The sequence below is a fragment of the Xiphias gladius genome, chromosome 22 (assembly GCF_016859285.1).
Source record: "Xiphias gladius isolate SHS-SW01 ecotype Sanya breed wild chromosome 22, ASM1685928v1, whole genome shotgun sequence".
In the NCBI taxonomy this organism is placed as follows: Eukaryota; Metazoa; Chordata; class Actinopteri; order Istiophoriformes; family Xiphiidae; genus Xiphias; species Xiphias gladius.
The window spans coordinates 8,899,450-8,918,187 of NC_053421.1; the positions used below are offsets into that span (position 1 = coordinate 8,899,450).

At 41.4% G+C, this 18,738-nt stretch overlaps 1 protein-coding gene across 1 annotated transcript in view; it reads right to left on the bottom strand.

Annotated features, from left to right (window-relative positions):
* Positions 1-9,369: 9,369 nt before the first annotated feature.
* The window catches only part of LOC120784292 (zinc finger protein 407-like), a 155,047-nt gene continuing 145,678 nt past the window's right edge, over positions 9,370-18,738 (bottom strand). Inside the window, exon 10 of the mRNA XM_040117969.1 lies at positions 9,370-9,936. Coding sequence (XP_039973903.1) covers positions 9,395-9,936 — 542 coding nt within the window. The 3' untranslated portion in view covers positions 9,370-9,394. The remainder of the gene's footprint in view (positions 9,937-18,738) is intronic.

Below are 18,738 nucleotides of genomic sequence, written 5' to 3' on the forward strand. Positions count from 1 at the left end.
GAGTTTCCTGTTGACAGCTCACCTTCTACATAAAGAACAGAAAAGGAGAGAGAGAGAGAGAGGACGATGGGTGTATGAAGAAGAGGACGAGAGCAGTACGAAGATAAGGAGGAGGAGAGCAGTGGAGAGTAGCGAGGCTTCCTGAGCAAAGCAGGAATTAACAGGGCCCCAGGGATGGCCAGATCAGAGCCAGGGTCCCCAGAGAGCACTTACCACAGGGGCCCCCCACGCTTGTTACAGCAAAGCAGGGGCCACTAGGGGACTCCCAGCGCTACTCTTCACAAATGCAAGGCTCAATTCACTATGTAAGATGGTTAAAAGGCAGACGGTCAGGGTGGCTGGGAAGGAAGCACACCACAATTATGGCCTGCTTTGAAATACCCCACTACGAGAGAACCAGAGAAATTATAACAAGCTCAGATATGTTTAAGATCAATTTGGGAAGAAATCCTCGTAAATGACGAATTCCTCTTCTCTGAGAACATTATACTCAAAGGCTAACTCCCATGTAGGGTTTTTGGAGGGCTGAAATGCCAACCAGATCACTAGGGATGAGGGAATTAGCCAATAATATGAGTCTTGTTGCATGACACAGACATTGGCAGCACAATAAATTCGTGACTGCACTTCTCCAGTGGCACAGTCATGAGTAGTATCACATCTTACCCAATATCAGTTACACTAAAACTCAATCCAGCAAATTAGATCAAGCCCGAGAGTTGAGGACTTACTCCCTCGTTGTACATTAGGAGAAAGAGGTAGGAGATAGAAAAAGGAAAGTAATAGACGTGACAGGGGATGAGTAAGAGGAAAGCCCTCTGCAAAATAAAACTTTGATTATGCATAGATATTTGACATTCTCATTTTAGTCATGTCATTTTGATAGTTAAGATACAATCACACATGGGTCCATTTATATACATTTCACACACTGACGATAGTCCGACTGGACTGGACTGTAAGTGTAATAAATGAAAAACAGAGTCGTTTTGCAAGACCAGTCTGTGGGATCTTTCATCAAAAATCTGACACATCTGTCCTAAGCCTTTTCTCTCAGTGAAATGATATCCGACAGTTAGTAAAACTAAGAAAATCAGAGCTCAGAGTTTTCAGCAGTGTCAATATGTAGTTAGTTGAAGCTACAGAATGGGGCCTCACTGTGTTTAATTAGTGAGGGATACCAAGAGATTTGTTTCCATCCAACTGACAAACACATTTTCAACAACTTTTCAAAATGGTGCAAAATTAACAACATTTGAGTTGGGTTTCCACCAGCTGAGTTGTGGTCAACCTATCAGCTTTGTGAATGTAAAAAAAAGACATATCAACAAGAAAAATGAAAAAGGTCTTTCAGGAATGGATTAATACTGATCAGGCTACTGTTGTTCTCTTCTGCCAGCAAATGTTAGCCATATTTTTTTGGTATCAAAATAGTCAGAATAAAACCGCCAATAACCTGTGTCTTAGCAATTCTAACAAGATATGGTAGAGGTGGTAAATAGAAAACACTACAATTTTTCTATCTGTTTCCTAATATTTTAGCCATGCAAGCAGCATGGCACTAGGGATGACAATGTCAATCGATCAGTCCACCGCACTGGTTCAGAATGAAATGGCTCAACAACTATTCAACAGATTACAACAAAAGGTTGTAAAGGCACATATTGTACCTAGAGGATGAATCCTACTGACTTTGGTGATCTCCTGAATTGTCTTCTAGAGCCACCATGAGGTTGACATTAGTGGTTTTGAGTGAAATTCTCATCCCACTCCGGATGATTTAATAAATTGTGAACTGACGCTTACATCTAGTTGAAAATTAAATTTGTCCAAAGCTTTAATTGTAACCAAATACCTGCTAAACTTCTATTTTCTATCTGCATATCTGCAACTGTAATTCTGCTAAGTAACAAATGTTAAGATGCTAAACTAAGATGGTCAGGATGGTAAACATCAGTATGTTAGCATTGTCATTGTTAGCATATTAGCATGCTGACCGTAGCAGTGAATTCAGAACACTGCTTTGCCAAATGGTGCAGTCAAACCAAAATTCACTTCCCTTTCATGTCTAGGTGGAATGGGGCGAGAAACATACGCCTCTGGTCATGGTCTGACCCACCTTCTTCGTTTTGGAGTTCAATCAGATTGAACTTTGACCCTGGGGTGGATTTGACCTCTCATTCAGGGAATGTTTGTTTCTTATTTCCTCATTTATAACTTCAGGAGAAATAATAAAAGTAGCAGATAAGAAGGGATGCTGTTTGCCTGTAGTGACAGACAGAGGTTAATGACAGAAAAAGGTTTCATTAAATGCTGTATAATTTGCAACTTTGTGCAATGCTGCTGTTAGACCGTTAGCCAGGCAGATCTTGGTCTGACTGCTCCATAACCTCACAGACTCACTAGTATGGCTGTAGCCCTAGAGTCTTATTCTTTTATTCTTTCTCTACTGGCCAAAAGAATGCAAAGACCTGCAAGACGTATGTGTATTACTGTGGTTATCTCACACTGTCAATGTAATGATCACTGTTCTTACCTAACAGTTGACCGGAGGTAAAATGAACTGGGGAACTAAAGTGAACCCAAATGATGATAAACCTTTTACAATTATGTTACCATAAATATTCATGGAAATTGATTTGAAAAGATATCAGAAAGAAACATACATTACATCTTCATTAACTACTGACTTACCTCTGTGCTTCATTTTGGTACATTATTTCCAGGTATTTTCCATTTTGGCATTGGTTGTTATTTTCTCTTTGCAGTATCCTGTAAGTGTTTACTGCTGGAGTGACCCAATTTTTTGCCAAGTGCAACATTAAAGTTTCACCTTATCATGAAATATTTTCTGAATCAAGAAAACCTATCAAACAATTTTTTTTTTTCTCTCTTCATCTGCGATGCTGTTTGTTTTGCTAAAATGAATATACCAACAGAATTAACCCCTATATGGCAGTGCTGACATAAAGCAGATGGCTGCAGCAGCTATGCAGAAAGGTGTTATCGCAGGCTGACAGTGAAGATCTGCTATTTAAACAGAGTGGCGTGTTGGCACAGGGTAGAGTGCTGACTTCTCAGAGTCTATACATGTGAAATCAGACTGTGTGAAGGCCACTGATATAAAATTGAGGATGTCAAATTGTTTAATTCAAAAGGGTAGATTTAAGGCTTAACATTTTCTTACCCTCAAGAGGTGTATATAATTTTAAATATTGTAAATCTAAATGGAGGAGAAGCTAAACTTGAACTGTTTTGAGAGCATTTTCAGCTCAATTCAATTCCAAGTGTCTCTTCCATGATGTGCATGTTGTTGAAAAAATGGTGTTCTTTTAAGGGCAGAGGGACCAGGCCTCCCACTGATCCACCCGTTGCCTCATCATTTACTTTCCCTTCTGCTGGAGATACTTTGTTTTTCACTCCCTCTTTTTTATGTTTTGAAGTTCTATTCCTCAGTGTTGTGTGCCTAATTAAAAAGCACTTACAGTTGTTTCTGGTTCAAGGTTGAAACATTACTATCTCATCATAGTGAGCTAATCAGATCCATTTTCAATCACTGCTTCTCCTTAATGAAGTGCTGCGGACTGTCAGTGGGAGTGCCTGCCTGGTGGTTTTTTTAGTTCATTCTTTTTTGGGGCAGGGGTAAGCTGCTCTATGGAGGAATGGAGAATGCAGCCATTTTGGAGGGGGTGTGTATGTGTGGGATGGAGTGGGCTGTCAATTTCTGTCAGGCGGCGAGGTGTGTGTGGCAGTGAGTCTATGGCAGGGAGACTGGGGGGTGGGCGCTAGGCAGGGATTAACATGATCAAAGACACAAATGCAGAGCCACATAGGAAAAGTAAGGGAAGGGGAGAAGAGCCATGCAGGGCTCCCCACAGCCCCCCTTTCCCTCCCACCTCCTCCCCCTTTTCCCATAATAACTCCCATGGAGGAGATGAACCGTAAGAGAACAGTGACTTCCCCTACACTCCACCCTTGCCTCAACAACTATTGTTTTACAGAAACAAAAATGACAAAAACAAACAGTGGATTCTGACCGTACATGCAACTGTACGTGGAGTATCGATGTAAGCATGGATGTATGTACACACTGAGATTCAAGGTTCTAGTGAGCAGGGTGCATGTAGAGGAAGACAGACAGGAAATAAACAAACAAGTTGGGTTTAATAGAATTGTACCTGGAGCCCTGAGGACATGCACACACACACAAGCAGAGCGTATCAGCCAGCATGCTAATACTGCCAAAGGGAAGCCAAAACTAATAGCGGAGACATTAAGGAAATGATCCCCAGGCTGATATGTTTTCTATAGATGGCGACTAAACAGAATTGCCATATTTATCATACTCAGGGAAACAGAGAGAGAAAAAGAGACCCCCATCTACAGCCCTGTCCCTCTCTGTCGTCCCCAGGAGAGTGATGAGAGTTGCCCCCGGGAGAGGGTGCAAGTTAGTGTTTCTATGTATGAGAGTGTGTATTTATTTGTGTTTGTCACCGAATATGCCAAGTCCCTACGCTCTGCTCTTACCCTCTCCATGGTGGGTTAGGGTTAGAAGTATTTAGAGCGTACAGTGGCATTTCCACAATGTAAAAGATACTATATTACAAGTAAATATCTCACCCTCAAAGTAAAAGTACGAAGGCCTTTTACAACCAGCTGTTTCACCTGCATGATGCTAATACTATACAGACCTTTCATAGAAGTTAATATGAACATGTAGTCTTTTCAATATATTAGAGTTTTGTATTGAAAATAAACCCGGTACAATTCATGGCAGAGTATACAACTGAAGCCTTAAAAATACAGTATGGTGTCTCCATTGGCTGGGTCTTAGCAAAATGAACGTGGGGCCAGCAAAAACAAGCTAACACATCCCATCATTTAACATTTGCTCACATTTGCTTGAAGTTGATATTGCAAACTTTTCAGCAAAGAGTGGCCTCTTTCCATATCCTGCAGATTCGAAGCAACATTGGCATTAATTTGGAGTCAAGTTTCTGTCCACCTGGTGAATCTAAGTCCAATATAAATTCTCCTTTAGCTCTGTGTTTGGACTCTACAGAGTCCACAGGGAAATATGTGACACTTTAGCAGCTAAATATTCTTCATCATTAACCATCTGGTTGCTAACTTTGTCTGTCTGATGTTTGTCGCTGGGTAGGTACAGTGTAGCCTCCAGTGGATTTCCAGAGCTCCTTTGCTGAAAATAGTAGCCTGCTGCATGCAAAATGAAGAAAAGGAGTGGTGAGAGTGAACAGTAAAGTTGTGGGATGGAAAAACCAAAACAACGACCTAAAAAACACTAAAAACCTCCACAGAGCTGAGGCTAGCCAGCTAGCTGCTATAAAGGATCAAGTGTAAAACTAATCATTATACAGAATAACCCCTTTCTGAATGTAATATTATCGAATACTAAACTTTTTTTTGTAAAAGTGGAGCTCATGTTAATTATTTTAAATTGTTCTAGGTAATTTAATCTAAAGAAATGCATTTTCTTAATAAGATAGTTTTGTATGTAAAATCTTTATCAACAAGGTAAGTAGCGGTACATTAAAGTAACTTAAAATTTTATTTATGTACTACTACCTGAGTAGTAGTTGCCTTCCTCCGCTGCACCCAGCTGTACAGAAAAAAGCATGATAATTAAACTAAATTAATTAAAAGTTAATTAAAAAGTTAAATTACTGCTTAACGTAAAATATTTCTTTCATTAGTTACATTTTAAACAATTCTTAGTACTTTTATGCATTACATCCGTCCTTGCAGCCGCTTCCTTACCCTCATCTCTCCATCTATGCCCCCCCCCCCCCCGCCGCCCTTTTCCGGCTCTCCAATTAAGCTCCAGCGGCAGGTTTCCATCAGCCGTCTGGTTGTCTGCAGCAGGACTCCTCGGAGCAGAGGCCTGTCAGGAAATGAACTCATCACTGGGTGACAGCTGCTAATTTCTCCTTCTTCCATGTCACACGAGTGGCCTGCTGCAGTTAATAATGAGCCATTCAGCCCTGATTAGGGAGATACACGGGGAGGGTGGGGATGCACACAATACAGTACACAATCACTCAGCCAGACATGTAGAATAATGTACAAGCAGGGGCACGGACAGACATTCCCATTCAGAACAAAAAACACCGACACACACAGTGAACTGGGGCTGTCAGTGGTGCATGAACCCAACTTGTCTTAGGTCACTCGCTTTGCTATTTGCATTACATTACACTTTCTTAGGAACACCTGTACACCTTCTTATTCACGCAATTATCCAATCAGCTAGTCATGTGGCAGCAGTGAAATGCATAAAATCATGCAGATGGTTTAGGAAATACAGTTAATTTTCACATGCGGAACAGTCTCTAGAGTTTACTCAGAATGGTGCGAAAAACAAAAAACATCCAGTGAGCGGATAGATGTTTCTGTCTGCAGTTCTTGTTGATGAGAGAGTTCAGAGGAGAATGTCAAGACTGGTTGGAGCTCACAGAAAGGCTACGGTAACTCAGTACACTTCTGTACAGCCGTGCTGGAGTCTGTACCACCACAGATGTAAAAACATAGCCTGATTTCATGGACATATCAATGAGTTCACTGAACTTCAGTGGCCTCCTCGGTCGCCAGATCTGAATCCAGTAGAACGCCTTTGGGATGTGGTAGAACAGGAGATTGGCAGCATGAACGTGCAGCTGACAAATCTGCAGAAATGTGATGCATTCATGTCAACATGGACCAGAATCTCAAAGGACTGTGTTCAACATCTTGTGGAATCCATGTCATGAAGACCTGAGGCTTTTCTGAGGGCAAAGGGAGCCCCAACCCAGTATTAGTGTGGTGTTCCTAATAAATTGCTCAGTGAATGTAGTTCAGCCTACTTATCATAGGTCAGTTGGAAGTCACACAGTTCTAGTTTGCAGCTTTATCTATTTTCTTTTTTTGCTTGCTGCCACATCACAATATGTACATGCTCACATTAGCCAAACACATACAAAACTATTATATGTGATACAGTATGTCCAAATTTATACATTGAAATGAAAAATGATGTTATATTAAATATCTTTTACCAATTTTTTTTTTTTTTTAGAATTTTTGTTCTGCTAAAAACTTGCAGTTACTTAGAGTAGTGGTTCCCAACCTGGGGGCTGGGATCCCTCAAGGGGTCAAAAAATTTTGGGGGGTCGCACAACTATTAAAAGAACAGGAAAGAAGAAAATTTATGCTACACAGAAATAATATCACCTTTCTGCCTCCAAAAATTATTCAAATAAAAGTCAATCTTTGGTTGACATACTTAAACAACTGATCACAAGTAGACTGTCAGCTTTAAAGGGTGTCTAAAGCCAAAAAAGGCTGGAAAGCACTAACTAAAGAATGCATTCTTTTGTTGTTCATCATAAAATGCAAATTAATTCAGATTACATGGAATATTTTAAATATTTAACCCATCCCACCTACACCACACACATACACAGAACGTGACCTCTGTTAAATGTGCCTATATTTGCTGAATGGGAAAAAAGAGCATGAAAAGATTGTGTGAGTTTATAAATGCAACATGAGGTTGGGAGCAAGGGACAAAGACAGGCTGAAAGGCAGACAGGTGTTATGTGAAATTACAGGCTCCCCTTCTCTCTGTGTGGTTGTGGATTTCACTGATCTTTCACTTCTCTCTGGCCTCACCTCTCTCAACATCCATCTCTAATCCTCTCATTTTTCCTGCTCACTCCTCCACTACTTTCTCTCTCAGCCCACCTTCTCACTCAGCGTGTGCTGCGTACGTGTGCGCGCGCGTGTGCTAAAGGGATGATCTTTTGATGCCCTCTGTGTGTATGAGTGCTTTCTCTCTCTACTTTCAGCGGCTGGCCATTGTGTTTGCAGCCGTCACACCGCTCTCCCACTCACTCCATCAGAAACCAGGCCTGTGTAGGGGCCTAAATGAATATTGATTCTCCCTCCAGTGCTGAACACTGCTGGGGAAAAAAGGGATGAGTATGTTGTACACAATGAAGAGAAAGGGCCTGATGGGGGGAGAGAAGAGAGGATGACGATTAGGATGATAGTGATCATGATGATGATAATGATAATGGTGATGATAATGACTGTTAGTGATCAGAAAGCATGATGGGAGCCATCAGCTGATGCATGTATGCGCATGTTGCTTGTATGATGGCGCTGTTCTGTACATGTAATCGCAGTATCGATGCTGAAACGTGTGCTTGACATGACAATTAACAGCAAATACTTTTATGAAAAAAATCTTGACACAGTTGTTAAAAATTAGGCTCAATCTTTATTGTCACAAATGAAACTGCATTTATGTTTTTAGAGGTTTTTGAAACGACGAAAAAAAACCCCTCAAATGTATAATTATCGTTTTTGTTTTTGTTACACATAAAACATCTGAGATTTGTTTTGGAATTTTTCAGAATCCATCAAATTACTGGTTTGTAACTGATAATATACTAATCACTACAAAGGATGGAAGGAAAACACTTTAACAAATCGACAGAAATTAATAAACCAGATCGTCATAAGATACATGAGCAACATTCTATCATAACAAAACAAAACTCAAGATGGTGATATACAAATGTATCAAAAAGAAAACAAAAAGAAAGAAAACTGTTGTTATCTCTACAGAGCAAAATACACATTTTCCTTTAAAGTGAGCCATTTCATTCTCAGATTATTAGATGCATTTTTAAAAAATAATCAAGAAATATAGTCATTTCCTTTCATGGCATTAATCAAGTTGGTAATATAGTCTTGGTGGCTGTGAGGATTGCACGTTAGCTCACTTAGCACCAAAACTTCTTTCCTTCGCTGTCCCTCTAAAGAAATGATGTTTAACCTGAGTTTAGCATAGCCCAAGAGATGACATTAGCAAACAGAAAACAGAAGATGTGTAAAAATAATCAAACAGGGGAAACCTAAAGGGAACAAGGGAAGAGGAAGACTGTACGACACTGACTTCCTGGCAAACATTTGGCCTAATGCAGGCTTTAACAGAATTAAACAGGAAAAACTGAAATCAAATGACAACTCTCTACCTCTATTACTTCATTTCTCTCTCTTCTATCCTTCTAGGACTATATTATGAGGGGCTCCATCCAAATAGACCACCATTTCTTCTCCAGCCTGCTGCTCTGCCTGCTGCACCTCCCCATCATTTGCTCCACTTTCTCCATACATGCCTCCCTCCACCTGTAAAGTGCAGTTGTCCAACTCCGTCACAATGTAGTGGGTGCCTTCGTCATTGACGATCACTTGGGTCAGACCTTCCTTCATCATCTGTGATGCCGCGAGCTGCAGAACCTCCTGCATCTCCTCCTGGCCAGACTCCTGAATGACCTGCACCTCCTCCTGCTCCTGTTTCACCTCTGACTGCACTTTACTCTGCACAGCCTCAGGGGTCAAGACCTCGTGAATGACGGCTGCCGCTCCTTGCATTTCCTCCTGATGGCCCATTTCGCTGACGGCGCTGAGGAGAGCGTCCAAAGCCGTGGACGACTCGGAAACAATGTGACTTTTCCCCGGGGCAGCGACCGCCACTCCCTCCGCTGGCCACGGCTCGCAGCTCCTCCCTGGCCTCCCCCGACTCCAGCACCACAAACTGGGTGCTGCCTCCAGCCAGGTGGGCCCCCGCGGATGCCACTTCCCTGCCCGAGGCTATGACTTGTCCATCCTCGGTGATGTGCAGCACCTCGGCCACCTGGCCAGCCATGGCCAGCGTCTGCAGAGTGGCTGCAGCCGACTCCTCCAGGGCCTGGTCGATTGCTACCTCCCCGCCGCCGTAGCCCTGAATGATGATGACCTGCTGGACTTGCTCATCCTGCCCGGATGCCTCTGATGAGCCCTTCCTGTGCACAGGGGAGCCCACGGACTCTGCCTCCACAAATGTAGCCCCCTGGCCCTTCAGACGGCACTCGAAAGACTTAGAAACGATACCTGGGGGAACAGAGGGACACATTTCACATTACATTTCGCATGTTTGATATATTTTGTGGATAATTTTGTTCAGTCTTAGACTGCTAAACCATAAACTTAAACCAAAACAGATTAGAAAAGTGAGGAGCTTAAAGCATCTGAAATCTTGCTGCGGTCATAACATGTTTTATAACAACAAAGTACAGACTAAAAAGAAAACAGGAGCTAAAATGAGAGATAGAAGGGAGAACAAACAGAATATAAAAGGAAATTAATTTAGTGGTAAAATGGCCAGGATGACATCCAAAGTACTAAAATGGGCATGGCAATTACTTCACATACAGTAGCACACATGGCCGTCCATCCCCCTCAAGGTTGTCAGTTACCACAAATGTTGAACTTGCTATTTTTATGCATCAATCACTGTGAGAAAAAAGAAAAGTATATGGAAAGCTAAGTTGATATAAAATGGGATGTAACACTGCACATATTTGTGTCACTTAATGCATGAAAGGAGACAGAATATGGAGATATTAGGCTGGCGGAAGAGCGTGGTGAGATAGAGCTGGTGCTAATTGAGCCACTCTGTGCCCTCTCAGATCACAGGTTGCCATGGCGTTTCCAAGGTGATAGAAACAGTGTTAGAAATGCCATTGTTTAAACAGCGCCTGGCTCAGACATTTGTAGGCTAATCTATGCAGAAAAATGGGAATTTGAGACAGTGAGGAGGAGAATCTGTTCACGCCTGGACTGCTAGGCACAGATGAACTTATTGTACAAAAAACCAAAAACCCACATGTATTATTGTCACTGGAAGAGCATACTGACCTTCATTTGCTACGTTTAAGTTTCACCTGAAGGCTTGTACTTGAAAGTTTGCACATTCAACAACCCTCACCCTTTAAAATTCCATCAACTCTCTCCAAAACCTCAACTTTTCAGGAAATAACATAATTTTCCTTTTTTTTTTTTTTTTGCTCAGTTTCTGAAAAGTTGACATTTTGGAAGCATAAGGTTTACCCCAAAGGGTAGAGACAAGATCACACAGATCTCACAGTACATACAGGAACAAACTCATCAATCATTGATATTCCTATCTCCCCCTGACATTTAATGTCCTGCATTCACAAGGTTGACAATGTGATCGGAAAGTCAAAGTTGCGCTGCATATAGTCTCTGACCCAGCTGTGCCCTGTCCTCAGACCCGCACAGAAATGTGTTAGCTTTAATTCTCACTCTCACTGGACAAGTAGGCAGCAACAATCAGTCCTCTGCTGACAGCAAACCTGTTAATCCTGCACAGATGCACTCTCAGGATGGACTATTGGTACAATTTAGTGAACAGTGAACACTTTATGTGTTAAGAGCGTGTCCAACAACAGAGCGAACTGTTAAGACCTGGAAATGTAGAAATGGCAGATGCCGGTGTCAAGACACACAACAGTTATTCTTAACGGCTACCAAAAAAATTAAAAGCTCAAACAGTCAAACACAGCTTCAGCTCATAACTCAATTTCAGAGATTATAAATGTTAATAATAAACTGCCAAATAACATTCTTTTTGCCCTTTTACAGTAATGCATGCGTCCTCTGACACTTCTTTTCTGTCAAAGCTTTAAAGAAATACTCTGATTCGTGTTACACTGGTCAACTGATGAGAAGACTGAAAGGCAGAAAGGCAGAAAATAACTTCTCTGTGTCTCAAATACATAAATCTGTCTTGTGGTCATGTTCACACTAGTATACATTATCAAAAACTGCCATTATCCTAAAAGGGAACAGATGAGAAAACTTGTTTCAGCTTTAAGTTAGTTATTTTAATGACATCTACAAACACATACACCCACACCTGTCTAGACTTGCCAGGTTTATTTTGGGGAGTAGTTAATAAAGAAGGAATACTGGACAAAAGACAGCTATTTCAAGATCTCTTTCCACAAGGAAACACAGACACAAAGAGAACGAAAGAAAAGTTAATGGACTAAACAAATGATAGATTAATTTACACACCTACATGTCACAGAACAAAAAGTGATGTTTGGAGGGTCGAGAGAGTGGGGTCCTTTAAGTGTAACTGGACAGGGTGATTTTTCTGAGGATAAAGCTGCTTTCACTTTCTCTACTGGTGCGGTGCCCGTTCAAAGCTTGCTTGTTAGCTCATTAAAAGTTCAATATTTTAGTCAATCCTCTAATCATCATCATCTAATTTTCACGTCGCTGCTGTGTTATGATATTAATAATAATAATAATAATACTAGACCTTATTTGTCAGATACCTGATCAGAAAACACTGGACGCTCACTGGCCAATTTATTAGGTACAGCTAGATAAAACTGCAGATAAATTAATACAACAGGCCTATAATAAATCATCCCTTCATGAGGATTAGAATGTTCAGTTTTTATTGAATCTGTTTGAGAGAGGTGTTGACTTTTTTCAAAGGTCATTTTGCAGGCTGTAATTTGTGGTGCCTTTGACCTGGGCTGGGTTAAACTGAGAGGTGTTCCTTATATCTTCTCACCATCCCACTTACATGAATCAAGGTTGACAAAATATTAGAAACGCACTTTTATTTCGGTGTACCTGATAAATTAACAAGGGATTGTAGATTAATTTAATCACATACAATTTAATCATAGCAACCCTTTCCCTGAACTGGAGAATCAATATTTTTACTGAAGAACTTGACTTAAAACTTATAATGGGTATGACATGGATTTATTTCATCACTGGAGTAATATGCAGTCAGGAAATTCCCTGGCAAATGTACATATATGTATATTTTTAAAATGACGATTAAACTTCAGTTTAAGGCCTTTCTCACTCATACATGGCCGTTAAAGGAAACAGAAAATATACAACGGCGGAATAACAACGTTAGATGACACATGGTGTATAATTATACTGTAACAGCAGCGGTGCATAAATTAGTTGTTCCGACTCTTAATAATCGAATATATCATGCTTGGGCGGGGATAAAAAGGAAACAAAATGGTGCTGTACTGCTGTCGCTGCGCCTTAAACAAAGTGCTCTGGGATGCTTTCGCTTCAAGCGACTGTGCATAGCAGTTGCGCTGCTGCAATAAGCCATTTCCAATTTGCAGAGCTTGGGTCTCTGTCTAAAATAGTCCCACACTTTAGATGATCATGTGGGAGGTTTTGTAGTTGCAGCTTGTTTTCTGGGCAATCCATGCTTTGACTGGGCGCAGCCATCTTTGCGATGCGCTGTTGTTGTAATCGATGACGTCCACTGTGTGGATGAGTCGCCCCAGCCCTAACCCACTGTCGTTTAATGTTTCTGTTTTTGTGTTTCCCGAGAACCGCTCATCCAAAAACCTTCACAGTTGACACTGTACATCCTTGGGTCCTCAACAATACACACGTGACGTTTGAAGTTGAGTGAGAAAATCGAAGGATAGAAAGACAGACAGAGATTCCTCTATATATAGTTACATATTTCTTACTGCACATCTGTGTCTCTTCATATATGTACGTAGTATAAGACAACAATGTGCATTTGTTTAAAGGCAAACTAACAAAAAGAATCACTGTGATGCCACAGTACACAGGCAATAAGTTGGTATAGTAAATATCATTCAGACTCTTCTGCCTGTAGTGACAAGCTCAGTAGTTAGTGTGTGAAGGGAGTCAGCGCTGCTGAAGACAGCCAGAGGAAGTTGGCATTTTGAGCAGTAGAGGTTACCTATTAACACAGAGCTACAGGGTCCATACTAACTGCCTACACCAAAATGATGCAAGCTGAGAGGTCTTCTGAAGAGGGCAATAACTCATTGGCCGTGCAGTTTCTGCTGCATTACTATATAGCCTGTTTATATGTGTGTGTGTGTGTGTGTGTGTGTGTGTGTGTGTGTGTGTGCAAGACAGGTCGGAGACAGTGGAGAGACAGTAAATGACAGAATCACGTGAGGCGGCTAGTGTATGAGTGTGTGTGTATGTTCTGCTTGGTAAAGCGTGGTTTTGCCAGTTTGTGCCAGATATGTGTCAACGCATCTTTGTATTTATGTATGTGAGTCTCTGAATTCACGTGTGTCAATATGTGGGTGGAACGCTGCGGTCAGGCTTTGCTGGTGTCTGTCTGTACAATATGTGCTACTTTATTTGTATATATATGCGAGTCCCTGCTTGTGTTTGCTTAAGTGTGTGTGTGTGTGTGTGTGTGTGTGTGTGTGTGTGTGTGTCAGAGTGTGTACTGCTGTCGGGGTGGTAAGGCTATGTGTTGCTAGCGTGCGTCACATTAGCCATGGGGTGCTGTCGACGGGGCCCAGCGGCAGCCCGCTGAGGTTTATGGAGTGTCACTCAGTCGCTACAGCCGTGAATCAAGTTAATGTTGCAGATCCCATCTCCTCAGTTGTCCTGCGCTCCCGGTGGAAGAACAACATTTGAACAGCGTGATTTGGCCCCGGCGAGAGGCTGATGCCTGTTTAATATGTGTTTTGAGTGTTCTGACTGACTGATTCTTTTAACAGGAAGTCGGAGAGAGGAGGAGAGGGAGAGAGGGAGGCCGGCTGCTTTATTGGCTGTGATCTGAAACAAGATGGAGGCTCCCTGAGAGGAATAAAACAACAGGAGGAAGAAACAGATGCAGAGAGGGGCGGTGATGTCATTTTGATTTCCAGAGGACAGAAACGTTTTAAGGAAATTCTGACAGTAAAACTGAATCAGTGACTAAAATAAACTTGTACAGAGCTCATAGTATATGTGGAGGAAATGTTACTTTTTATATGAACTTATTGAATACTAATTTTCTGCACAACAGATTTGAACATCCTGCGGGGGTATGTGTACGCCATTTTATTTCTCTGTCCAGATGACTCTCTGGTTTTATGTGAGAATTAGTAGGGAATGCAGCAATATGAATGACATCAGATACAAAGAGTCAGATGGAAAAAAAAGGAGACTGAAATGGGTGGAAGGACCACAGAGATTTGTGTTTATAAACAGGACGGTGGCGAATGACAGCAAATAACAAGCCAAATCTTGTAGTTGCATTCTGTCACATTACCTTAACCTTGGTAGAGGCATAGCTTTTCTTTGCAATTATCTTGGGCAAGTGCGGTGATTTGCTACTTCAACGGATTTTTAAGTTCATACATTGTTTCAGAGAATTGTGGCGGTCATACAAATAACAATGTCTACCTGGTCCAAAACTGTGTGGCCCAAAAATCTACCTGATTATTACTGATACGCACTGCAAAGAAGCAATAGCAGAGTTGATACTGTTACAATTCCCATGTGCTTATTCTTTTTAAACTCTGCTTTGTCCTCACAGTCTTGTTTAAAGCGTTGGATCTTTATCAGAAAACAACCTGTAGAGAACACAACTGTCTGCACTGTATGAGTGAATCTAGTCTCCAAATGGGATAACTTCTGATGAATGAAATGCTACTGAAATTAAACTAAACCTTATTTTGCTGGTCACTCCTCTGGAAGCCCTTTAAGAACTCTGATCCCTGGACTGTTGTTTGATAACCTGAGGTGGGAGTCTTTGCCTTACATCAGTTGGTGTGTTAGTGTCAGGTCAGAGCGGGAGCCTTCCTGCTCAGTGTACGGTACAGATGCAATTATTGATCAGAAGATCAATGGACTGGGCAGTGGTGGGGGCCCAGGGCCTCTAAGTGGCATTACTTCAGCTACGAGAAGCCGCCAGGGGAGCGGTCAAACAGCACTTACCAGCAGTTAGAGAAATTAACCTTAACACCGAGACACCGGCACACACACAATCACTTACACTTGCTGTAACACCGGTCAGCTCACTGTGAATGTAAGCTCACTTGCACATGCACATGTAATCAGTCAGCACACACACCTAGACATAAGTTCTGTTATAATTGTGAGGACACTGTGCTAGTTGTATTCATTCTTTAATCCCTGAACCTAAATTTAACCCTCGTCTTAATCTAAATGTAGTCCACAATAAACCCTAATTGTTTCTCATAAGGATAGAAGTGCACAGAAACACACACACTCTGATAGACAAAGAAATCAACTTGAAAAGACACTACAGCAAGCAAAGTCAATTATACTGTATCAAACCATAGCACAAGAAAGGAGAAAAACATGCTTGCCAAATCAATTACAAGGTCAATGGCAGGACCATGAAAAAGCCTGAACCTCTGATCAATTCTTAACTACAGCACAAAACCCTTTACAATCCTTTTACCAGCCGATTACCTTCAATTATAGATATGAAGCCAGTGCCTTAAAAAGAGCATGATGGAGACCCCTAAACCTGACACACATATGGCTGTTATTTGTGGGGGGATTTTTACAGATGAGGTGGTGTGTGTGTGTGTGTGTCTGTGTGTGGCAGTAGTGTGGGCTTCTGAAGGTGACACTGCTAAGTAGATAAAGTGTCAGTTCTGTATCCAGGTCACCGGGGAAGGCCTGCATATGAGTGTGATGTGTGTGTGTGTGTGTATGTGTGTGTGTGTGTGTGTGTGTGTGTGTGTGTGTGTGTGTGTGTATGCGTGCGTGCGTGCATGCGTGCGTGCATGCGTGGGTGTGTGCTTTTTTAGGTACAGTGGAAACCCTTTATAGTGGTCACGGTTACTGTGTTCAACTGCTTATATGCATCAAAACGCTTGGGAAAAAAATCATTCCTATACAAATGCTGTTTAAATAATTTGCTTATAGTCATCAAGTAGTCTACTTACAGTGTTCATTCTGGGTCTTTTCATACAGGACAACATATGGAAATAGAATTTAAAACTGTTGTAGTTTTTGTACTGCCACAGTGTGTAACGACCATGCCTGCCTTCTCTCCTAACAGAAGTTCACTGTCTGTGTGTGTGTGTGTGCGCGCGCACTCACGCGCCACGTGATACCTTCCTCTACTCACATCGCCGTGGCTCAGTGAGTTAGTTTGCCCTCCTGTTCCTGCTCTGCTTGCGTTTGGGACTTTAACAGAGTGTAATTATTTCCCTTCTCTCTCACAGCAGCAGGTATGCTATGTGAGTGGAGTATAATGCTTTGACCCTGACCATTCAGACTGGGCTTGGAGCAGGAGAGGGCCACGGCGTAGTTTGTTATTCTATCTTTAAATCAGTAAACAGCAAAACTGTCCGTTTCATTACTTTAGATTAATGTAATAAATATACAAATGTAAATTAGATGGTAATCTGCATGAGAAATAAAGAAAAAGAAAAAGATTGGATTATAATAATCATCCACTTAGCATGATCAATTTGACCTTGACAGATGTGATCATTATAAGGAGTTTCCACTGTATTTGTGTGTATGTGAATGTATAGAAATGTATGTGTATATGTATTTCACTATTTTATGTAACATTATTTTGATTGGTTTTCTTCTACTCTGTAATATTTGAATAATTTTATGCATCTTTTATTTGTAAAATAATTTTTAATTCATTTAACAAAGCTGCTATTTAACCAAGTTTTATTATAATATCATGTTATATTTATTACATGTGCATACTGTTTCTGTCTTTGGCATTTATGTATTTTGCTATCGAAACTGCATATATTAACTTTCTTTACATATTACTGCAGGATGTGTATAGTAATATTTAGCATGTCTACGTATAAAGGTTTATGTGCAGAATTAATTTCTTTCCATATTATATAAAGACCGTGAGCTATACTTTATGTGTGGTGCATATATGTATATGTGACCATTTACAGTAGATGGATTTATACAGTTACATATGTTAAATTTTGAATCCGAATTGAATGCATTACTACAAAGAGACAACAAGCCATATGTGCATGTGTTTATTCATTTTTATGTGTGCGTGTATTTGAGGAGCTTCTCTGGTTGAGCTGTATACATGATGACCTTACCTGCCTCCCTCTCTTCCCCTGTGAGGCCGCAGGCAAAGCTGCATGTGTTTCCTATACGTGTATGTGTGCGTCTGCCTCCGTGCGAGTGTGTGCGTACAAACTAGCAGGTCAGCTGAGGTCTGGCTGGTGATGGCTCTACTTTGTCTAGCAGGGACAGCCGCTACTGTCACCTTTACAAACGCCATGAATCAACGCCAGGGAGGACAGGCCGGCCGACCAAAAAACAACCAATTATACAGCAGCCAGATTGACATCGGGTGGACAGGGCAGAGAGAGAGATGGAGACACACTGAACACACCCCAAGGACGAATAAACAGAAGAGAATAAGGGCACAGACTGACAGAGGGCCTTCTGGGCTGTTACACCGATACTGTGGCTCCAAAGGCCAATATATATACTTGTGTGTGTGTGTGTGTGTGTGTGTGTGTGTGTCTGTGTGTGTATGCGTGCATATCCAAATGTGGATCTTAAATACTGTCATACAGGTATAATGTATCACTGCAACAATATGTTTGATGCCGAATAGTGATAAGAAAAAATGAAAACCTGAAACTATATAAGAGAGTGATGGTCATTCAGAGTGAATATTAACAACCAAAGCCCTGGACAATGAATCATAGTACTCCACGGATTGAGGTGCAAAGGGCTCCCACACCCACACCAACACACACACACACACACACACACACACACACACACACACACACACACACACACACACACACAGTATGTCTGTGGTCAGAAGGAACACAGGTCAGTGTCCTGCTCTCAGCTCTTTTTCTGCTGACAAAGTGTGGGTATAATCTGGTCCACACTAACTCTATCTACCTTATGTCCCCCAGGTCTGTGCCCCCAGAGAATGAGGCAGAGAGAGAGAGATGAACGGTCAGGAGGGAAGAACAGTATCATTGGGGAAACCATCTTGACTATACCGTCATGTTTCGTTCTTTCATCCTTATCATCCTTTTCTCTCTTCTGGCCATCAGCATAGTTACAGTG